The sequence below is a fragment of the Motacilla alba genome, chromosome 4A, assembly GCF_015832195.1.
Source record: "Motacilla alba alba isolate MOTALB_02 chromosome 4A, Motacilla_alba_V1.0_pri, whole genome shotgun sequence".
NCBI classification, from domain to species: Eukaryota; Metazoa; Chordata; class Aves; order Passeriformes; family Motacillidae; genus Motacilla; species Motacilla alba.
This window is the reverse complement of record NC_052045.1, coordinates 15,929,248-15,953,145: the sequence shown is the minus strand read 5'-3', so window position 1 is coordinate 15,953,145 and position 23,898 is coordinate 15,929,248. Positions and strand designations below refer to the sequence as shown.

The following is a 23,898-nucleotide window of genomic DNA, read 5'->3' as shown; positions in this document are numbered from 1 at the left end:
TTTGACCAGGTTTGCCAGCTAACACTTAGGAGGAGTTTGTTCCCTATGTAAGGTGTTATAATGCAAATTTAAATAGACTCAATAAAATGCATGAAGTGTTCATTTTGTGCTGGATCATCACTCCTTGGGTTTGTTCTTACGGTGGGAATGCACTGGAGTACACGGTGGTGGATGTTGCAGGAATTCATTTCCTCCATACACCTTTCCCCTTGAGGCAGAAAGGAAGGAGCTGGAGTGGTACAGAATTAACTCAGAAGAATTTATTGCATTAGGACAAAGAACCGAAGAAATAAATACCTCTGTGTCCCAGACTTTGTCGGTCTGGCAATGGATAATGCAGGATACAAAAGCAGCATCTCCAAGTTGTCCTCCAAGGAAAAGCTGGGCCCCGTGCAGGGCTGGCTGGGCTGAGTCTGCCTGCAAATGCAGCCAGGATTCAGGGAGAGTCTCACATGTGGCTTAAAGCTCTGTCCTAAAATTAGCAGCTGAGGTACGTGAATGGGAAGGAAGTTTTTTAGGGTGTGGGAAGCTGTATTTATTATCCGTGCTTCCCCCACCTCAATCCCATTCCTCGGGTAGGAAGTGGGAGCCGCTCGCCGAGAGCAGCGCAATGGCATTGGAGCAGAAGGGGACAGGAAGGCGGTGTGTCCCTGGAGGACACTTGGGGTGCCAGGGCAGGGGCTCAGTGCCACAGCTGGGCTGATGCTCCTCAGCACTGCCAGCGATGCTCTTCTCCAGCCAGGAGAAGTTGTGGGCTGCTCCAGGGATGCACGGAGTTGGGATTCTGCTCCAGCTTCACTCTCCAGAGGGAGAGCTCTTTGATAAAGAGGGTTTTTTCTTATTCCCACACACTTCTTGCTCTTTGAGAGTTCAGTTCAGTCTGGGTGTTTAACACAGGTGTAGCTTTGATTTCAGTGACTATTCATGAAGTGACTCCCACACTGTGTCAGGAGCTCTTTGCCTGGTAGCTGTCTCCAACCCCTCATCTCCCTGTAGGATCTCCTTCAGTTTGGGTAACCCTGGATTTGTTTCTCAAAAACTCTCGATCAACCCCCGAACTGCTTGAAGAGCCCAAGCCAGCCTTGGCACTCGTGTGTGGCTGACTTCATCCCTCTGTTTATTTTCTTTAATATATTTGAGATCTTTGTCCTGACCTGTAAAACTTTATATAACCTTGTTCCTCCCTCTTGGTGCTTAAACTCTGTGACCTTTTACGTTGTCCTACTCCTCCCTTCAGGATATATTTCCATGGCACATCCAGACTTTCTCAGGGGAATGTGTTTGGCTGCTTTGCTGGTCCTGCTGCTGGGTGTGATGAGAAAGTTTGTGTTTGGTGACCTTGAGCCAACCTTTTGGGGGCTTCTCCCTTTTCTGACCCCTCCTCGGTGGGATGGAGTGTTTGGAAAGAGAAGCGGGGAGAGTAGCACAGGCTAGCTGCTCCTCCTTGCCCTTCCCAGCTATTTCAAGTGTGATTGAGCCTGTTCTGGGACTTTTAACACAATAAATCTAAACTCAGCTGTGTTGTGGCTCCCTAAACTCTTACAACAAATTTATATAGGGAAAATTAACCCTACTTTTCCGTCTTAGACTGGCTGGGCATTGTCTTTGGCACTAATGAGATGCTGCTGCCACATGCTCCATCTGTGCCCCAGAGTAAATCCCCTGCTAAGCCGAGCATGTGAAAATCCAGGCGTCAGGTCCCCTCAACAATGATTACTTCATGCCACATTTGTGGAGGGTTCCTTGAGCTCTGGCAGCCTACAGCAGCAGGTTCTGGGATTTCAGTGCAAAGGGCTGCGAGGAGGTACCCTTGTGCTGGTGTCGCAGCACGTTCCCTGTGACCCTGGTACAGCCAGGACGGGAGCCAGCCAGGCTCCTGGTGTCCAGCAGGGATGTCTTCACACTGGCTACATTTCTCAGGCTGCATTTGCAGAGTGTGATTTCTCCAGGCTGGAAGTTTGAGGCCAGTGGATTTTAGCTTTGCTTGTTGCTTCCTGTAGAAAATGCCATGAAGGACAAAGTGCCTGGTTTGATTCCTTGGCTGTAACACTTTCTTTCATCTTTCCTTTCACAGCATTGGAAGAGCTCTGGCACCTCTCCAGACCCAAACCCCAGGGTCTGCCCGGTGTCTGCAGAGCCAGACCTTGGCTGGCCAGTGGGTTTGGAGGTACCAGAGGGTTTATAGGGGTAAAAACTCGAAATAACTTCATTTCAGGAGCCCATAAGGTTCCTCTCCAGAGCAGGGATTTGTGGACTGGAGATGGGACCTGTGTGTGCCTGCCCTGAGCTTCATTCACTGCTCACCGTGCAGGTGAAGGGCTGGAAAAGATGCAGTGGAAGAAATAGGTTAATCTCTCTGTGTACTGCTAAACTAAACTAAATAAATCCTAAATAAACTTGGAAATGACTCAGCCTTTGCTGCTGGCACCTTTGGGATGGTTGTGTGTTAATTTGTAAAGATGCGTCTAAATAAATTCAAATATTTATGGGATGGAAGAGAGTGGAAAGTGCCCTGAGCCACTTGCTGCCCGTGCTGGTTGCCCATCTTCCCTTAAAGTGTGACACAGCCAGGAGGGAAAGGTGAGGGTGGAAAAGATGGAAAGGGATGAAGAACAGAGGATGGGAAGGGGAATAGGAGGAGAAGTAAACCCAAGGAAAATTAAAGGGTGAAAAAAAAAGCCTTTTGAACCATGCTTGTCTGAGTGGGATTAAACATCAACACAGGTGGAAGAAGAGAACGGGTGAGAGCCAAGCCATGGAGAGATGCCAGTGGTTGTGAGGGCACGGAGCAGGTCCAGGAGCACAGTCTGGACACAGCCTGGCTCCGTGGGGATCCAGGAGCACAGTCTGGGCACAGCCTGGCTCCGTGGGGATCCAGGAGCACAGTCTGGGCTCAGCCTGGCTCCGTGGGGATCCAGGAGCACAGTCTGGGCTCAGCCTGGCTCCGTGGGGATCCAGGAGCAGAGTCTGGGCACAGCCTGGGTCCCTGGGGCAGAGCAGGAGGACAGCAGGCGCTGCTGAGGCCGTGTGGCGTTGGCCACCAGGGCAGCCAGCCTGAGCCATGCTCCAGGTGAGCCCAGAACAGATTATAAAAATCTGTTAATAAATATAAGGTATAAATAAAATATAAAAATATATAAATATATAAATATATAAAATAAATATATAAGTAAAATATACAATATTTTATTGTATTATTTTATAGTTATTTATTATTATTGTTATCTATGTTGTACTACTTTATGGTTATAAATATTTTATAAATAGATAAATAAATAAATAAATAAATATGTACATGTATAAATATATAAGTAAAATATAAAATATAAACACCAAATCGTGGTGGTGGGCGGGACAGGAGCATGGCAGAACAGCAGCTGGAGCCTGCCAGGGCAGCCCGGGGGACACGGGGCCAGGAGGGGATTTCTGCACCACCCTGCCCAAAAGCCCCGGGCCCTGCTCGTGTCTCCAGGGCGGGCTGCAGGTGATGGAGGGACTGGTTCAGGGCAGCTGCTGTGCCGAGACAGAGGGCACAGTAAAGCCAGCACAGCCCCGAGCCTGGCCAGGACAATGCTCGCACTCCAGGGGCAATCCTTGCATCCCAAGGGATTTCTGCTCCCGCTCTGGGACCAGCTTGGGCTGCCCCCACACCTGGGCGGGGGGCATTATTTAAAAATATTAAATCTTATTTTAAGATATGAAATTTTATTTTAAAAAACTAAACCTTATTTTAAAATAAGATTTTTAAGAATAGTAGATAAGGGTAAAAACTTTGGGTTAAAAACGAATTAAACTATTTAGTAATTTAATTTTTTGAAGTTTTTTTTTTTAAGATAGAGATTTTTTTAATATAATAAACTTTTTTTTTAAATATTTGAAATTGGTTATAGATAGGATTATGAGTTTAGATTTGGACACTGAAGGTGAAGGTGGAGGAAATGTAGTTGGAGGAGAGATTAATTACTTAGTATGAAATTAAAGAAATGTTAATGTTATGTTTGGATTTTTTGTTGGAGTATTTTTGTAATAATAATTGAAGAAAGTTATGAGATTAGTAGTTTGGATAAAAGCAAAGTATAATTAGTTAGAAAATAAGAAGTAGAATTTTAAATAGATATGTGTTTTGTAGGTGATTATATAAAGAGATGGTAAAACACATGAAATTTGGTTGTAATGCTCTGTAATTTGAAAGGGACCTGGGGGCTCTGGTCAGTCGGCTGAGCATGAGCCAGCAGTGTGCCCCGGTGGCCAAGAAGGCCAATGGCTCCTGGCCTGGAGCAGGAACACTGTGGCCAGCAGGAGCAGGGAGGTCACTGTGCCCCTGTCCTTGGCACTGTGGGGTCACACCTCGAGTGCTGTGCCCAGCTCTGCCCCTCAGTTTGGGAAGGACCTTGGGACGCTCGAGCGCGTCCAGAGGAGGCAACGAGGCTGGGGAGGGGCTGGGAACACAAACCCTGAGAGGAACCACTGAGGGAGCTGGGGGTGCTCAGCCTGGAGAAAAGGAGACTCAGGGGTGCCCTCGTCACTCTCCACAGCTCCTGGAAGGTGCCTGTGCTCAGCTGGGGCTGGGCTCTTTCTCCAGGCAGCACTGACAGAACCAGAGCACACAGCCTCCAGCTGTGCCAAGGGAAATACAGGTTGGATATTGGGAAAAGTTTTTTACAGAAAGGGTTATTGCCGTGGGTCTTCTGGGCAGTTAGGACTTAGTAAAGGGAAAGAGAAATCTTGATTTCATTTCAGAAGGCTGGTTTATTATATTATGATATATATTACATTAAAAAACCACACTATAACTATACTACAAAAAACAGAGAAAAATTCATCAGAAGGCAAGACAGGAATAGAAAGGAATGAATAACAAAGTTCTGTGACTCCCAGAGAGTCCCAGAGCTGCTGCCTCCTGGATTGGCCACCAAGTAGAAACATCCCACACTGACCAATCGAGAAAGCACCTGCTGCATTCCACAGCAGCAGATAACAAATTGTTTATACTTGAAGCTGAGGCCCTTCAGCTTCTCAGGAGAAGAAAATACTAGCAAAAGGATTTTCATAAAATATCACAACCACTAAGGGTGATAAAGTTCTGGAATGTTCTGCCCAGGGAGGTGGTGGAGTCACCATCCCTGGGTGTGTTTAACAAAGCCTGGATGTGGCACTGGGTGCCAGGGTTCAGTTGAGGTGTTGGGGCTGGGTTGGGCTCGATGATCTTGAAGGTCTCTTCCAACCTGGTGGTTCTGTGGTTCTGTGATTCTGTGATGCTAATATTGGCTGCTGATGCTTTGGGTCTCTCTCCTGGCTCTCAATCCCCCTCTGCTGGGCCGTGTTTCCCTCAGATCCCACCCCGCAGCTGCTTTTCCTGGCTCTGCCCCGCTGCCAGGGGCCGATGCTTTCCCGGCGGCAGTCCCAGCCCCGGTCCCCGCTGGCGGAACGCGGCGCGCCCCGAGCCCGGCGGGCGCCGCCCGTGCCCTCCCGCGGGCCGTGCTCCGGGCAGGGACAGCCCGGCCCTGCCGAGCCTGCCTGCGCCTGAGCAGCCTCGGGAAGGGATCCTTCCCAAACTGCTGCTTTGAGTAACGACAGCTCCAGGAAAGATTTGCATTTCAACGCGGGGATGATGTAAAAAAATCTCCTGCCACTCCTCAGTGCATCCTTCAAGTCCTTCAAAGGCGCTTGCAAATGGGGCTTTTGCCTTTTCCTTTTTATTTTTTTTTCCTTTTTCCCCTGAAGGATTATAACATTTAAGTCCTGCAAAAAGAAAAAAGATGGAGAAGAAGACAATGAAAGAAAGCAAACCCAGCCCAGAGCCCGCAGGGAGAGGAGCAGTGGCCGGCACAGCAGAGCCCAGCTTGTGTACACACTGCACATCCATAAATAGATATATTTGTGTCTCAATCTATGTGCAAACTTAAAAAAATCAATAGATAGATGCTGTTTGCACATATTGGTCTAAATCATATTTATTTTAAAACTATTAAATTAATAAAAAACATTGACATGTGGCTCATATTTGATCTAGAAAACATACTTATTATGTACATTTAATATGTAAAACACACATGTGTTTGGTAGCACAAATATCAGCCATTACATCTAATTAACTTGGTTTAATCCATGATATTTCAATGTTAATGTACGAATAGATATCTAAATACTGAACCACTGAGTTACAGTAATGATAACACCCTTGTATTTTGTTGTGGTTTGTTTTTTTTCTCATTTACAGCCTTTTTCACAGTGGAAAAACTCAGGGTTTTGCCTGATGCAAAATGCTTCCCCCCCCCCATTTTTTCTGTAAGTTAGGGGAGATGCAGCAGCCTGGCAGAGCAGGAGGAGGTGGCAGGTGCTCCCTGCCCTGTGCTCAGCCAAGCTGAGAGGGGATTTCCAGGGACCCATGCACAAACACACCTTTGGAGATGCATATATATATATATATATATATATATATATATATATATATATACACACACACACACACATGCGTATGTGTATATATATATTTATTTCTATGGAATTTGTGGGGATGGGCTGTGATGATCTGCTGCTCCTGGGGGTGCTGGAGCAGCAGGGCAGGGTGTCCCCTCCACCACCTCTCTGGGTGTCCCCATGGATGCACAGCCCACTTTTACCCCAGCACCCTCCCACTTCCCCCCAGCTTTCCAGCCACCCAAGAAGGTAATTTTGATATCAAGCTAAAATTGCTGCTTTTCCTGTGCCTGTGAGTGAAGGGCTGTGCTTCCCTCTCCCAGGAATGGGATGCAGCATTCCCTCTCCTTGCTCTGTCCCTGCACGAACAGCACAGAGTCCTCTGGAGGAGCTCTCTGCTGTACTCTCATTCCCTTTGATTCTCTGTTTACCATCTCTTATCTCCTGATGGGGTTTTTTTAAACACTATTTGCAGTAAATATCCCCAACTTGAAAAAGAGTTGAGGTGCACATTAAAAAAAAAAAAAAAGCCTGAGTTATATAAAATTAATGCACGTGTCAGCTTTCATCTAATGGCAATTAAAGCACCTCATATAAACAAATCATTAATAGAAAACCCTGGATGAAAGCTGTGTTTTCAGTGTCTCACAGCTTCTATAACCTCATTCATTAATTATCATCCCTGATCTTTCCCAACCTTCCCATATCTTCTCTTATTGACAAAAATGATTAATTCTCTTGTGACCAGGAGGTACCTGGAAGGCCTTATCGTGCCCCTCACCCACTGCCAAGTGGAAGAAATAATGTTAATGACACTTAAAACCAGCCCTGGTGCTGTGGCTGTGTGAAAGCCCTCACGGAGTGAAGAGGCTGCAGCCCCTGGAGAAGCTGGGGGGTAAAATCCAGACCCAAAGCTGCCCCCAGGGGAATGGAAAACATCCAGGAGGCTCCAGGCTCATCCTGGGCACCCTCTGGACACCTAGATGTTCTCGGGGTGGATTTTAAAATCATTTTTACTTCTAAATGCCTCAATGGACAAGGACCGTCCACTTCCAGCAGTCACCCCTCACCAGCTCATGGGAGCATCTCCCCCTTTGGGTTCCAGCACCTCGGCTCAGCCTTTCCTCAAGGTGCATCAAACACTCCATGGAAATAATTCCCAGGATAAACCCTTGCCTCTCCAGCCCCTCTGGAGAGTTGGCAGCATCTGGGAAAGCTGCTGAGAGCCATGACCAGCCATGAGGAGCGACCTGGCAAAACACAGGAACAAATCCCTTTTCTTTTTAAACTGGTTTATTCTACACAAATCTTTTCAACAACATTCATAAAACATTAATTACAAACATGTGCTAATATGGGGTAGGTTTCTTTCTTTTTATTTTTTTTTTATTCCAACAATCAGAAATTCACATTTTGAAAGGATAGGCATACTTTTAAGAGACACATTCACTTTACTTCCAGATACAAAATTTTGAGGGATTATAAATCACTTACAAGGAGCAGATGTCAAAAAACAAAAAGAAAAGAAAAAAAAAGTAATAATTTTAAGCTTCAGGATCTGATTTCAGCATTGAACTGGGCAGCTGCTTTTGGACCACTGGCTCTGCTGCTCTGCCAGGGTGCCCAGCAGGCCTGGGCAGCTCCCCGGACCAATTTCAGAGCCACACACAGCTCCTGCTGCTCCAGAGCCTGGAGCACAGCAGAATAAAATAGGATTGCAAAGCTACCAACGGTGCTGCAGCCTTTTATTGAGTCGTTCTAGTGCGTACAGACACGGAGAGGGTGCATCCCACCCCAGAAACCCACGGGCAGACTGTTTTCCATCAACAATGGAGCAAATGCCAGCTGTGACAGGGCCCGGCTTTGGAATCTGCTGAGCAGGGTGATGGCAGCAAGCTTGGAGGTCCTGCTTCAAAAACAATTACCCAAAACGGCCAAAATTCAAGCCTCCGCTCCGGCGCTCTCATGTGGAGCCAGCTCCAAAATCCACCCATCCAAAAGCAAATATTTGGCTTCATCCTGCTGGATCTCAGGGCAGGGGAGGGGGAGCGGGGTAATTTCCTAATTGCCCTCAGTCTCCCCAGAAAAATCCTGCCTCTGGCTCTAACGGGTTTAAATGGCTGAAACGGGATATGCTGGGAAAGTTCAGGCCCGGGGAGGCCGAGTTCTTTCCCGAAAGGATCGGGTTGAGCGCGCTCGGCAGCCAAATCCCAGCCGGGTTCAGGCAGTTTGGCCACGGCCCACCTGAGGGGGAGCATCACCTCGGTGCAGAAACCTGCTCCAGTAAACAACTCATCTTACACACCACGATAAAAATCTACAAAAAGGACAAAAAAAGGAGCTGAATTCCTTGGTGAAACAGCCCCTAAGTCTTGTCTCTAAAGCTACAGGAGGGGCTGTGCTCACGGGGTGGGCGCAGGTGGGTGCAGGGAGAGCCTTGGGGAGTTGGGTACAAAAAGAGGAGAAACTTTGGAGGCACAAAGCCTCCTCCAGAGCCACGTTTTGCAGAAAACAGGAGGGATTTTGGGTCTTTCCTCTTGTCTGGGAAGGTGGATCCCAGCCTTGCACCTGTAGTGTTTCATCACCGAGGTTCGTGGGAAGAGGGGACGCAGGGACACTCGCAGGGTCTGGCCTTGAGGGGAGCACTGAGGGCACAGCAAAATATTTGCAAAAATAAAACTCCAAAGCTCCCCCGACAGGGGTTGTGCCGGTGGTCCCACCAAAGCCCAGTGATAACCTCACTGTCACCAGGGCTTAAGTCCACAGAGTGGCCGTGCCAGCAGATAAAGGACCTGGAGCAATGGCACAGGCTCACCCCTGGAGACCAAAGCCCTTTCAGAGCTCCATCCACCTCTGTGTTTGCTTTCCTGCCAAGGGCTCTCAAAAAGAAAGGAAACAGTTTTATTTTGGTTTGTTACTTGCCCATGGAGCCTTTCTCGGTGCCAGTTCTTTGCCTGGCGTTATTCAGAGCACCTTGGAGCAGGATTTAAGGAGCACTTGTCAACCACATCATTGTCCCCAGAGGTTACAAGGGTGCTTGTAAGCACCCAAAAGAGCTCAAGTCCACGTTTGGTGGCACGAAGGTGGAGGGAGGGAGCTTCTCTGCTTGCCTTGGCTTTCAAAGTCGTTCCAATTCTCTGCTTCCAGCTGGAAAAGGAGAAGCAGGCTCTGCCAGCTTGGAAATCATTGAAGCTAAAATAACCAAAGTGACCCCAAACAAAACTGTGGGGTGCAGGAGCACACAAAAGCCAGGAATGGTTTGCAGTGAAGAATGGAGAGACAGCAAAAGTCTCAGCTGGATCTGTCCCCCTGCATTCAGAGGATTTGATCCGAGTTCACCTTTACCCAGGTGAGGATTACATGGCCACTTATAGATGCAAGTGTCAGCCAGGGTTCAGATCCAGAGCAGGTGAGATCCTCAGCACCAAATCAGGCTGCCCAGAGCAGATTGCTCTTGGCACCTACGTACCAAAGAGAGCCTCTGCTGCCACGCAGAACATTCCCACGGCACTGCCAGGGAAGGAAGGGCAGGAATGTCCTTGCCCAGCTGCTGGTCACCACCCTGCTGGCTCCTCCAGGCAGCTCAGCCCAGGGGGTGATGAAGCTCCTTGAGTGGCAGCCCCAAAGCACCACCATGGTGGGAGGCAGAGCCAAAACCTCCTGAAATTGGGGGTCTCCAAACCCCACTGTACCACAGCAGACCTGCAAAAGCCCTCTGCTTGGCTGGCAATTAGGATGTGGCCTTCCCACAGCTCCCACAGCAGAGAAATGTTAGGAAACCTCAACCCCAGCTGGAGAGAGGCCAGAATTTGATAAATTTAAGCTCTGTGACTTTGAAACTTGTGTTTGCCTGGCTGCAGGACCTCAGGGCAGGGCAAGCTGCAGTGAAGCAGCTCCTGCACATTGTTCCAAAACTGAAAAAAGCACTAAGCCATGAATTATGGCACTTCCCAGAGAGCTCCCAAAGCCCCGCTGCCCTTCCCATCACAAACACAACCATCCTGGGAGCCCTTCCAGCTCAGCTGTCCCCCTCCATCCCTCAGCCAGAGCCAGAGGAGTTAAACCCGATGCCTCACTCTGCAGTAGAATAATAATAATAAAAGAAAAAAAGGAGAAAAAAAATAAAGAAGAAAAGACAACAAGTTGGTTTTGAACACCCTTAAGGTAAAGATTTAAGAGGCAGCCCCAGCCCAGCCCCGAGCAGGAGCTGCTGGGACATGTCCTGTGCTCACTGCACACTTACATAAGGCTGTGCACTCTGCAAACACCCTGGCCACGGGCTGAAGTGGGGCCCTCCCTGCTCCCTTCCACCCCTTTCCCACCCAGGGGGCTCAGCCCACTCCCCTTCCCTTGCTGGCTCCCAAAGCTGGCCAAGCCTGAGTGCCGGGCTCTCCCTTCCCTTCCCAGAGCAGGGAGAGGGGCAGGCATCACAGCCTGGCACTGCAGGGGAGGGAGTAGGTTGGGTTTTTAGTTAGAAGACTGAGTAAAAGGCAGCCCCAAAGGGGATGGAGATGTGCTGGGCCAGGACAAGATGACCCCATGGAACAGCGGGAGCTTTGGGATGAAGGTTTTTGCAGCAGTTAGGGACCCATTGGTGTCACACCACCAGACCACCAGAGGCTGAGCAGACGTTTTGAGAGCAGTGCAACCCCTCCCTGCTCACAATCCCACCTCTCACAGGCAGAAATTCTTGCAAACTGCCTGGTGTTCATAAGGGCCAAACAAGACCCACAGCAGCAGCAGCAATCTGACAAACAAGCCCCAAATACTCCCCGTATGTTGACACTGCTCCAACCTTTGCCCTTCCCATTCCCATCTGTGTTTGCTGATGAGGAGACCTTTCATGGCTGTTGTCCAAACCTGCAGAATTTGTCCTTGTGTCCACCAAGGGCAGGATTTTGACCAGACAAAGACACTGAGTGTGGTTTTGGGAGGCTGGCACCAGACATGGGTCTGGGATAAGGTGAGGGGTGGCTTCCTCTGACCAAGCTGGGGTGGCCAAGAAAGCCCCTAGTCACTCCAAATCTCCTAGAGGGTCAATAATAAAAGCCATGGGGAAAGATCAAAATGTAGGGGGGGGGGGGGGGGGCAGATGTGGGTACCAGCACCCCTCCTCGGCTGACACAGCTGCTCTGATGCCACTGCAGGGCTCAGCACCCCTTGCACTGAATGCAGGCTCCTCCCAGGGCCTTTGCAGGCAGATGAGGCAGTTAAGGCAAGTGCAATTCTGTAGAAATTTGGGATTTGAACCATAAATCACCTTAGGAGCCAGGGAGGCTTTGCCACGATGGTGCAGCCATCAGTGGGCTCTGCTGTGCAGCTGCTCCCTCAGCCCAGATGGGGTTTGGAGACAGCTCTGCTCATGCTCTGCTTGCTCTGAAGAAGCTACTTCTGGAATTTAAACCTCTCATAATCTCTCCTTTGGGGGGAATTAAGGTCCAAAGTATGATTTAATGAACTTCATAAAATTCCAATGTGAATTAATGCCCCAAAACTCACAGGAGGAGTTACAATGAGGAGTTTTTTATTTCCTTCAGCTGTCAGAGGGCTTTGAAGCTGCCCCACTTCCAAGGCTCCCACCCAAAAAGCACCAGATTAACGCCCTGCCCTAGGCTACGTCTGGCAGATCCCAGCTGGAGCTGGGGTTAGGTGGTTCAAGCCCTGCCTCCTCCTGCAGCTTCATCTGCCTCCTGTGGCTCCCAAAACTCAGTGATGGCTCAGCAGAGCCACAGCAGACGATGCAATACAGGCCATGAAGGGTGAGAACAGTCATGGAAAAGTGTATCCGAGAAAGAGACAAGTAGACATCTCATTTTATATCATAAACAGACACATCACAACACACCAGGTAATTTTCCAGCTCGTACGGGGACAGAAGGGCTACAAGACCACAAAACCTTACAATGCATCAGCCAACAGAGGTTAAAAACAGGGCCAGAGGGACATGCAGGGTCCTGAGCCTATTATGTACAAAAGTCCCACTGCTGCCTGTGGGAGGGGCCTCCACTGAGCCCAAATTTCCACAGCAAAGACATGTTCTGGTGTTACAAACCCCACACTCGCCCGGAGACCAAGGGATGATTCCCACGACACACGTCCCTCTTCAGACATCTGAGATTTTACTGTCAGGTGAACAAAATGAAAATCTGATGAAGGATGGGTTTGCAGTCAGGATAAATGTGATAAATTTGTTTCTTGCTCTCTCCCAGGAAAAGGTACCCCAATCCCAGCTGGCTCCTTGTTCACACAGGGACCCACCAGGGCAGGAGAACTTCCCCTCTCACTCATTAGCCACGCCCATTAGCAATCCCTGGAGATGACCATAGAATCATGGAATGGTTTGGGTTGGAATGGACCTTAAAGCTCATCTCATTCCAGCCCCTTGCCATGGGCAGGGACACCTTCCACTATCCCAGGTTGCTCCCAGCCCTGCCCAACCTGGCCTGGAGAACTTCCAGGGATGGGGCAGTCACAGCTTCTCTGGCCAATTTGAATTTCTAAATTTTCTGTGGGCAGTGATAGATTCCTGCCCAAGCTGGGGTTGAGCTCTGCTGCCACTCAGTGTGGTGGGTACCCACTGGCTGTGTGATTTCTTTGCACTCTCTCCCTCTCCCCCCAGATCAGCACCGACCCTGCACCAGCTCAGTGACAACACACGGGCTACGAGTTAAATGCTACTGGGGCTGTCAAACCCTTTGGAAAACTGGGATTCCCCACCAATACTGACTCATGCTTATTGCTGCATAATACACAACTGGCCCCCAAAAACAGCAGAGGCACCCTGTGCCCTGAGCCAGCAGCATCCCCACACCTGTGGGTGCCCCTGAGCCCAGCAGAGAAGCCACCTCCCAGCATGGAGCTGCTCCATGACACGGGGGCTCTGTCCCAACCCTGTGTGCCCCAAAGCCACCAAAGTGCCCTTTTTGGTGGTGATCCCATGGATTTGGCCCCACAGAGCTAGGCACTGTGGGCTGTGCAAGGAGCTGCCCCTCTCTTTTGCAGCTCAAAAGCCCAATCATTAATTGCTGTGTGGGAAAACGGAGGTGGAAAGCGGCCAAGGGACCTGCTGGTCTCATCCACGCGTTTTTAAGGCATATTTTGCAGGAAGGGTGTGCTCCCGCGTGACTCCGATGGCTGCAGCCAGCCGAGCTCCCTGTCATCCCAGCTGCAGCTCCCTGGGGGTGTGGGAGAGCAGCGGGAAAGGAGGAAAGAGGAAGATGAAAGCGGGACTCGCTGACATTTATTTGGTTTGTGCATCAGACTAAAGCAGCGTTTCCTCCTTAGGATCTCTGGCTCCAAAACAGCCCCAGGTGCTGGACGGGGAGGGGGCTGTCTCACTTGGATGTGACACCCAAGTGACACTGGAGGAGGAGGAGGATGGACAGCTGCAAGGTTCAACAAGTTCCATCCGTGGCCTGCTTGGAAAAGGCATTTATTAGCTGTAAACCTCTGTCGTGATGAATAGAAAACCGGGAGAGGAGCAGGAGCTCAATCAAGTTTGAATCCTGGTGAGAGTTCTCCTTACAAAAATGGTTAGGGGGAAAAAAAAGGTGGCTTTGAAATCAAAACTGTCCCAAAAAAAAAAAAAAAAAAAAGAGCATTTCTGCTAGTTAAAAGCCTTTAACTAGAAGAAATGTTTGTGTTTTCTCCTTTACAAACATAGTGCATCTGCGACCACTGGGAATTTCGGTCCGTCTGGGAAAGGGCCTGTGCTGGGGCTGTCAGAGGCTGCTGGTGTCCCGGGAGAGCCGGGAGCGGCGTCACATGTGTGCTTCAGAGGCTGGGCAGCCGGGCAGCAGCTCCCCGTTCACCACCGCCTCCGACACCAGCATCTTGTCTTTGCCAGAATCCAGGCGCTGCTTCTTCAGCATCCTCTGGTGGACCAGCGGCACCACGGAGAGCACCAGGCCGCCGATGATGGGCGGCACCCCGGCAAAGTAAAAGGCCGCGTCGTAATTCCCAAAATAATCGTTGAGGTATCCTGGAAGAGAAGAGAGGCGACATTAGAGCCTTGTCAGTCTAATGAGCTCGTTAGTCTAATGACCTGCTTGTTCCCTCCTTTGAGTGCAGCTTGCGTCACCCGCCAGATTTGGGGAGATTTGAGTTTTTAAAATAATCTTTTTTTTCCGTTTGCATTTCTTGGAGTTTTTACGCCCTGGATTAAGGGATGTGTGCAGCCAACACTGTGTACCAAGGGAGTGGAGAAGGAAAGCCTCAGCCGTCCTTCCTGTTTCTCCAGAACAGGACACAACCGTCCACATCCCAGACAATCCCAAATGCAAGCTGAGACGTGTTAAATCCAACACCTCTTCCCAGAGGCTTGCCAGCCAGGAGGCAATGGGAAAGTGGGCAGGGGCTGCTCCTCTGCTGATTGTCTCCACTTGGAAGCCCTGCCCTTTTGGATGTTTTATCTCCAGCTGTGAAATACACGCTGCCAGTTACAAACAATAGCCTAGCCTTTAAAACCCAACAAGGTTCTACATTTGTCTGGCAAGTTCCAACACAGCCAGGCATCCTTGGAGAATAACACATGGCCATTGATCAGCACTGGAAAATCCCTCTGAATGTCTCCTGTGTGGAAGCTTCCCTGGGGATTAGACTGATGCAAAGGGCCCCTTCACCCAGCAAGCCCCACTCAGGGGGTCCTGGTGCAGCACCCTGACAGTGAGAGGTCTGTGAGCCCCATGTTCCGTCCCGAGGGCGTTACAGTGAACTTTGCTGCCGGAAGCAGAGAGATCGGAGGTGCTTATCCAGCTTTGGCTTAGCACTGCTGATGCAGAGGTCCTGCTGTTCAGGGGCAGCTCTGGCAAAGCCCTCACTGTTAAGGACGTTGGGGTTATTGCTGTGCTGGAACACAGACCCAGGTCTTGCGGAGGCTCAGGTATCTCCATCTCTAACTTCAATTCCATCTAAAAGGACTTCTAGAAAATTATTATCTGCCAATTTTTAGCTCAGCTGCAAACAGAAATCACTTAATGTGACCTTGGCTCACTGTTCCCCCAATGACCACCTTTCATCAGCATTGAGAAAAGCCCTGAGATGCCACAGGATGTGGCACGGAGTGATGCCACCCCCATTCTTCAACCTCCACGTGACCTGATAAACCAGAAAACTCAAATCAGCGCTTGTGGTCTCACACCAAAACACCACCATGGGTGAAAGCTGCCACCACCACATCCCTCCCAGCCGCTGGGTCCTGGTCCAGCCCCGTGGCATTACCAACCTGCAATGGGCGTGCCCGCGGTCATGGGCACGGCCATCAGCCCCATGAGGTACCCTATGGCCTGGGACGCCTGCATGGGCCCCACCAGCTCGAAGGCGATGGGGGCCATGATGGTGGTGAAGAAGCCATCGCAGAGGCCAAGGAAGAGGCAGATGACAATGACACCCTCGAAGCCTCGGCACTGGGGGATCATCATGCACAGGAGGCCCAACAGCATGAAGGACGCAACCTGGGGGAACAGAAGTGGGCATGAGAGGGGGGTTGGGCAGCAGGAGGAGTCATGGAGGTGACACTGAACAGGTCAATGTCACTGCTCCCTCCCCTGGACCCAGCAAAGCCATCCAGCCACTGTTCCTGTCTCAGAGAGGCCCTTAAGAATAACCTTTTAAGAAGGGTTAAGAAGGATTAACTGCTGGATTAGCTGCTAGATTTCAGCAGTTTGTTCTTCAAAAACCACAAGGAGGTTAAAGGGTGTCAGTAGTTTGGGAACAGGGGCTACCATGGAGTTTGATTGCTGAACAGACACTGATCCCTGGGGTCAAGTGTGTAACTCCTCTCACACATTTCTGTAGTAAATTTTCTTCCCTCACAGCAGACAATGGTTGGTAAAGGCTTCGAGATTGACAGCTATTAAGCAGAGTGTGGACACCAATGTAGAGATATCATCCGTGCCCCACTGTGGTTGGCCAGCACCTCCATGGAGGGCTGGACACACTGTACCTGCAGGTGAATCACACTGCACCTGCAGGTAAATCACACTGTACCTGCAGGTAAATCACACTGTACCTGCAGGTAAATCTTCTTCAGCCCGGGAATGCAGTCGCCAATGCGGCCTGAAACCAAGCGCCCCAGCCCCGACATGGCCCCGAGGCAAACCAGGAGGATCCAGTCCTTTTTGGTTTCCTGAAATCGCTTCTCCACGTATTTGACCTAGGATGGAGGGAAGGACTCAAGGACATGAAGCTGCAGTACATTGATTCCTCTCATCTCCCCAAAAGGAATGAGATTTCCTGCAGAGGGCTCATGGATTTGGGGTGGTTGTGTGACCCTCGTATCCACACCACACTGACCTGCACCCTCCGCCCACCCCAAACCCAGCAGGCCCTTCCCCTCCTGCTATTGGTGCTGGTCCTTTAGGAGCGCTGGGAAGTGACCCTGGCTACCCTGGTACAGAGGGGGCACACAAAACCATATCTATCACTATTCCTGTTCACAGGATGTGCGGAAGTCTCTTGGCTTCAAGGCTTTTGGTGCCTCTGCCCCTACTGCCCATCCCCACCTTCCCACCTCCTCCTCCCTCCTCCCTCTGGGCAAAGGGACCTCTCTCCCCTTCCAGCCCCAGCCACGGCTCTCACCAGGTTCATGTAAGGTACGAGGTATCCCAGGACAGCAGTAGCGATCCCAAAGGCCCAAATCCGATAGGTCTTTCTCCGGAAAACCCTCAGGTTGAAATACTTGCGGGTCTGGGCCCAGCACTGCTGCCTCATGCTCCGGCTGCCCAGCTTGTCGTGCCCGTCGTGCTGAGAGTCACAAGAAGGCGTCAGGATGGGCCGGTAGGTCATGGACAAGAAGATCTGGATGAGCATTAAGGCACTGAGTACTTGGAAAGTGTGTGCCAACCCGATGGCACCCCCGACCATCTTCAGGAAGAAGGGGAGCGGCACGGAGATGAGGCAGCTGCCCCCGGCCACGATGCCGTTGGCCAGGCCCAGGCGGCGCTTGAAGTAGTGGCCGAGGATAACCAGCGAGGGCTGGAAGGCGAAGGAGCTGCCACAGCCAAAGAGGATCCCATAGGTGAAATAACGGACTTCCAGGGACCTGGAATAACACACGCGGGAGTGGGGATGTGAGGCAGAGGTGAGGGAGCCTCCTCCTCCATGATGCTGCAAAGGCCCGGGTCCCACGTGCCGCAGGTACTGCACAGACAGTCTGACCTCGAGGAGCTTATCCCCTCACGGAAACCGGGATAATCCTCACCTTACAGCTGGCACATGAAATCTGCAGCAAAATGAATAGCAGCTGGGAAGTGCTTTCTGCCACCAGGAGAAGGCAGCAGCCAATCTGGCCTCCTTGGGAAGCTGACCTTACTTCAACGGTTATTAAATTGCAGCAAACAAGATTTTCTAAGGTAGGGATGGTGGGATATTTTTAGCTAGGACTCCTTTTAATTTTTCCACTGAAAGGACTAACTGAAAACATTCTCCACCCAGTGTTTGGAAGCAGAAGGCACCAACCCTGCTGGTTATTAGGCACGCAGGAAGGAAATGTGGTGTTTCTGCCCAGGCTCCAGGCTGGTTAATTAAGTTTTTCTTCTTTAAGCTCCTCTGGGAGCTTTAATTAGACAGTTAATAGATCTCATTTGTACCTTACATTGGTGGCTGCGCTCAAAGAGGGAGTGAAGTGGCTGCTCTACAGAGCAGATGGAGTGTGCTGAAAGCTCTTGGAAGGAGCTGCCTCCCAATTTCCAGCACAATTTTCCCAACAGAGGCAGCTGACAAAGGGGCCTGGATTTAGGCAGTACAAACAACCTGTTGTGTTTCTCTCCAGATGAAGGAATTTTTTTCTTCATTCCCATGCAATCCATCCAGCTGCAAAGGTCTGCCGTGGGATACTGCCTGGGAGCAAAGGGTGAGGAAAACCTTCGGGCAGCTCAGAGTGTTGTACAAGCAGGGTCTGTGCTCCAACCCTCGGAGTAAGACTGAGTGCTGCTCCCAAAGCAAGTGAGGAGACAGCAACCCATGTCTCCCAGAGCAGCTGGAAGTTGGGAAAACCTTTACAAGCACATCATGCCTTCCATTACACGCTCATCCCTCCAGCCTGCCAAGCAGAAAGCAGAACAAGGTTGCTGTGCCTGACGGCGCCGAGACAAATGACTGTCATGAAAGGCAATTTCCATCCACTCCAGAGCAAAACCACATCAGAAGCCCCCTCTGTGGGAGCCAGGCAAGCAGCTGGGCCTTGTGGGCCGTGCCCGACCTCCCACGCACCAGCCCTGGCCTGGTCACAGCAGCCCTGGTGCCGCAGCTCAGCTGACGTGTCGGATAAGTGGAGACAAATGCCACAGCTCCCATCTGCTCCCCAGTGATGCTCAGACACCCCTGCATGAGCAGGGGCTCCTTTCAGCCATGCTTCTTAAAGAGCCAGGATTTGCCAGCCTGCTTACTGGGAATCGGCCTGCAGCTGTCCGGTGGGAAGGGCGGCATCGTCCCCTCGGATTGTGAGGTTGCCAATGGATAATTGTTCCTCCTGGGACAAGGAGATCTCCCTCCTGCTTCCAGCTTTCAGTGGGAACAGCCCTGGTTCATCCTTGCTGGCAGAAGTTTGGGGGATTCCTCTGTGCAGGAGTAATCAGGCAGAAATTGGGGAGGGGAAGGAGAAGCAGATGAAAAGGGACCTAACCCTCCCTAGGGAACACTCAGTGCAGAGGAGGAGAGCTGGGAGGGCACTGGGGGCATGTGAAGACAGCCCTGCTGAGCTGGCCATCATCTCCCATTCCTCATGCTAAATCAACCCACTTGAACTGGAGGGAAGCTAAAGTCTTAACTGGGATTTCTCTTTTCTTGAGAGCACACAAGGTCTCTGGTGGCTTGAGCTGGTTACGAGTGCAGGAGACACCTCAGACCAAGGCAGCAGAGAGGGAGAGCCTTGCATTGACCCCATCCAGCCTTCCCTAGAGCTCCGCTTTTCAGTACATTTGATTTCTTTAGTGGCTTCCTTACAGAATTCCCAGTATTTTGAGACAAGAGGCGCTGAGCCGGGCACTGGGGTATTGCCACACAGTCTTGGTGGCTCAGAGGGTTTTTGGAGCAGCTCAGTGCAGAGCTGGGAACTGCTGCTCCTCCATTTGGACAAAATAAACCCATTTGAGAGAAACTAGGAGATAAAGGGGGGGTAAGCCTTGATCCAGCTCTGCCTGAGCCCACCAAAGCCAGGCTGTGTCCCTCTGCACCAGCGCTTGTCTCACAGGGGAATGATCTCCAGCTGCGGTGGAGGGTCTTGGCAGGAGGGACCAAAGAAAAGCATCTCCATTGTTCTGGGAGAGCTGGAGCCACAAGCCCCGAATTTCAGGAGCAGCCTCCACCATCCGGGTGGAGCGCTGCCAAATCCCACAGCCTCCCTGCTCTGCCTCCGGCCCCGCTCGCTCAGCTCTGCCGGCGCAGCTTCCCTCGCTGTGGTCCAGCTGCAAAGGGGCTCCTTTCTCCCTTAAAAGGCAGCCAGAGGAATGTGGTCCGAGAGTGAGAGGCAGGAAATGGGGATTTCAGTCCTGTAGCTCTCCTGGAAATGATAATTCTCACTGCCTGTACTGTTTGATTTTTAATTTTTTTTTTTTTTGAAGCCCAACACAACAAGCCCCTGGCAGCGATGAAGTCCCACGAGCCCTTCTTCTTTGCACAAACATTTTACAATAGAAGGGTCAAAAAAGTCCTAGCTTTGTTGATTGGAAGGAAAGCAGGATTACATGGGAAGCTCCTGTGATCTGCATGCCAGGGCACGGCTTCCCCCAGGACCCACTGCACCTTCTGCCGTTATCTTCGGAAACACAAAGGGTGGCACCTGAGGAGGAAGCTGCAGACGCTGCTGTCCAAGATGGTTTTAGAAACCAAAAAACCCATCTGCAATTGGCCACAGTCCTGGGGGGTTTGCCTGGGGATCAGAATTGACCCCCACTCCCAGCATGGTGGGGGGATCCCACAGATAAGGACTTGAGGATCCAGGGAAACAGGGCTGGGACGAGCACAAGGGTCTCACTGACCAGGAGGAGCACAGCGCAGGCAAGTTGCCCTCTGGAAAACTGGTGTGTATTTGCTTTAAAAACCCACTCCTTGAAGCATTTTCATTAAAACAATATTGATTTTAACTGAAATCCAACCCATAGCAATGTTTTTATTCTGAAAAAGTGGGGAAAATGCTGCTTTGGAGGTATCTCCATGGAGCCTCTGAGACTGTGTTTAATAAGTGTCACATAAATTACCCCAGAGGTGACCTCTTTTTGCTCCCACAACGATGCCAACCCCGATTTCTGGGCTGGAAAGACACACAAGGTACACCTGCCATTGGCTAGTGCCTGCCAGCAGAAATTCATGGCATGGGATCAGGCATGGAAAAAAAGGAGCAGCAATGGCCCTGAGCTGCCGCAGACACATGAGCCAGGGCAGGAACACCACAAACTGCTCCAAACCCTGTCTGCCTCCCCCTCCCTGTCTGCCCTGCACAGAAACTCTCTCTTAGGCGTAATCCACCAAATATTATTTTAAGCATTAATTTACTTTCAGCACCAAATGTGAAAATGGTTGCAAAGGTTGAACGGTTTTCTCTGTGAGTGCCTCTCTGGAGCTGCCTGTGAGAGGCACACCAACCTCTCCTGCTGTTTTAAAGATCAAATGAGGGACCTGAGTGCTGAAATCCCAGAAAATACAGTCCCTTGCATGGGTAAAATTCGCTCTCTTTTTACCTGAGGACACAAGGTTTAATTTGGAGGGGAACAGGCTGAGCACACGTGGGCTGTAGGGATGCCAGGACATCTCTCATGTGGATGGGAACCACCTGCTTTGCCCCCAGAGGCAGCAGCAATGTGTTGGCAGGGGGATTGCAGGGAACAGGGAGGAAGAGGAGCTCTCCAAGGATCTGGGTGTGCCCTCCTAAGCCTTACTTGGTAAAGGAGCTGGAGAGGAGCCCGATGAAGGCGATGGTAGCTCCCATGGCCGCCGTGGTCCTGCAGCCGATGCGGTCGGTGAAGATGCTGACGATGGGAGAGCAGAAAAAAATCATTCCCATGGCCAGGGAGCCAACCCATGCTGGGGAGAGAGAGGAGAAAGGTGATGGTCAGGGTGGGACACCCAACAGGGCAGGGGAGAATCAACCAGGGACCAAGCGCAGCTTTGGAGGTGTCTTGGCAGAGAGGCAGCCCCATCACACAGTTAATTAACTGTGTTAAGTGCTGTTAATTAACAGTGCAACTCATAAATGACACAGAGACCTGGTAGCACCACAGATGGGCACGATGATGGAGTATGGACAGGTTTCCCTTGTATTCCTCTCTGCTGGATTACTGTGTCCCAGGGAAGGCATCAAGTTTCAATGCTCTTTCCAAACAACCTTGGCTGCACATGGAAAGATGTCCCACTGACAGCATTTCCATCAGGAATCTCCACAGCCAAAAGCCCCCTGAGCTCCTCCAAGCCCTTTGCTCCCCAGCTTTGGCTAGGGAGAGGTTCCTGTCCTGAGCTACAGCCCTGCATTCCCAGGGAGCACATCACCCACCCCTCCCTCACTCCCCAGAGCCAGCACTCCTTGCCTTCCGCTCTCCCCACGGTCAGTGAGGATTCCTCGTTGCAGCTGAGCTGATGGAGACACATCTTTATCCCAGGTTAAATTCCACCCCTGACCTTGCCAGCCAATGCCCAAGTGGGACCATCATGCCCTGTCTCCTTCCAGCCCACTCTGGAGAAAACCACTGTCTGTCTGTCTGTCTGTCTGTCTGTTTTTTCCAGAAATGTTAATTATTCACAGATTTCTTTTTCTGCCCATCGTAGAATCATTAAGGTTAGAAAAGCCTTTTAAGATCCTCAAATCCAACCATTCCCCCAGCACTGCCAAGCCCAGCACTAACCCATGTTCCCAAGTGCCACATCCACACGGTTTTTAATTCCCTCCAGGGACAATGATTCCATCATTGCCCTGACTAGCCTGTGCCAGTGCTTGACCAGCCTTTTAGTGAAGAAATTTTTCCTAATATCAAACCTAAACCTCTCCTGGCACAACTTGAGGCCATTTCCTCTTGTCCACTGTCTTCTCCCTGCCCTCCATCTTCTCCTTTTAATGGTTTATGTGACTATTTTGAGGAGGAAATGTAGGATTTCAAGAAAAGCAATGTGGTAAGGAAAAGAATTTCAGTTCTAACAGCTCTGAGGAGAAACAAGAGGTCCCCTGAGTGGTGTGTGGGGCAGAGCAGGATGGATAGGGGCTCCCAGCCCTACCTGGCACCAAACTGGGGGGACCTCCTGGAGCATCTCCAAGCTCCAGGTGCTGGCTCTGCTTTGCCAAGCACAGTCCCAGGACATGTGGTCCTTTTACCTTTTTTAATCCCTTTTTTAGGGTTTGTTTTGGGTTTTTTTTTTTTTGCACCCAAGCCAAGGGCTCTGCAAACCTTTTCATCACATCCCTGCATAAAAACACCCTCATGATTCTTCCAGAGCCGTGAGATCTTCGAAAAATAGCCAGGTCCCTATTAAAAGCAAATCCCAGCTTTAAAACAGCCTCTTCAACCTCTGCCTTTCACAAAAGGACCACACAAAGAAGCCCTCCCCAGGCTGGGAAGAGCTGACCCTTCCAAATTAATTATAAGTTCACAAGTACCCAATTTACTTCAAAATCTTCTTTAATAAATGCAGAGTGGAGCAATAAAAGGAAAAGCAAGGGCTGAGCTGGAACCTCGTGGGACTGGCTGGGCTCTCTTCTCAACTCCAGGCAAAAAGATGGCAGAGGAGAAGGGAGAGGACCCCCCTCTCCAGCTGATTTTCTTGGTTATAAACACAAGGCACAGTGTAACCAAAGTCCCTCTAATAGGATTAGGTGGCACAGATCCAAAGAGCCGTCCAAAACAGCTCCGAGAGGGGGTGAGGGGTGGGAGCCACGCCAAGATGGGAAAGGCTCGTTAAATTGGATAATATACTTCCAGAAATGTTCCTTCTACTCCAGCCAAGGCAGTAAAACGTTAGATGGCCCCGTCATGTTTGAAGTTTGTTATTTTTGGAAATTACTTTAAGAAACGCGGAAATAAAAGCATAAAGCGGAGTATTAAATTTAAAGGGCCAGATTCGGATCTTAATAACCTGGGGATTTACATGCAAATAGGCAGGATCAATCTCTGGCCCCAAAAATGCACACTCACCTGCAGAGATCAAAGCAAACCCAGAGCAGGAGGCTCAGCAACGGGCGCTTAAAAGCTCCTCCAGCTCTGGGTTTGTAAAAAAGAGATATCTCTTTCAATTAAAATTGGTAAACACACCAAAAAAAAAAAAAAAAAAAAAAAAAAAAAAAAGAAAGAAAGAAAAAAAAAGAGTCCTGTGGCAAATTGCTCTACCTTAGAGAAAGGGCTTACCACAAGCAATGAATAAAAATAGGCTTGGGGAAGAACATCCAGTTAAAATTAGTAAGAACAATAGCCTCACTTCCAGAGCGGGGTTTTGTCTTCCCAGCGCTTCCCAGCGAAGCCCCGGGAAGCCGGGAGGGCTGGGCCAGCTCCAGCGCTGGAA

The 23,898-nt window shown here is 50.3% G+C and overlaps 1 protein-coding gene across 1 annotated transcript in view; it reads right to left on the bottom strand.

Moving 5' to 3' along the window:
• Positions 1 to 7,695: 7,695 nt before the first annotated feature.
• SLC16A2 (solute carrier family 16 member 2) overlaps positions 7,696 to 23,898 on the bottom strand; it is a 41,287-nt gene continuing 25,084 nt past the window's right edge. Inside the window, exons 2-6 of the mRNA XM_038122668.1 lie at positions 21,294 to 21,438; positions 16,999 to 17,461; positions 16,430 to 16,573; positions 15,644 to 15,872; positions 7,696 to 14,401 (exon numbers count right to left, since the gene is read on the bottom strand). Coding sequence (XP_037978596.1) covers positions 14,181 to 14,401; positions 15,644 to 15,872; positions 16,430 to 16,573; positions 16,999 to 17,461; positions 21,294 to 21,438 — 1,202 coding nt within the window. The 3' untranslated portion in view covers positions 7,696 to 14,180. The remainder of the gene's footprint in view (positions 14,402 to 15,643; positions 15,873 to 16,429; positions 16,574 to 16,998; positions 17,462 to 21,293; positions 21,439 to 23,898) is intronic.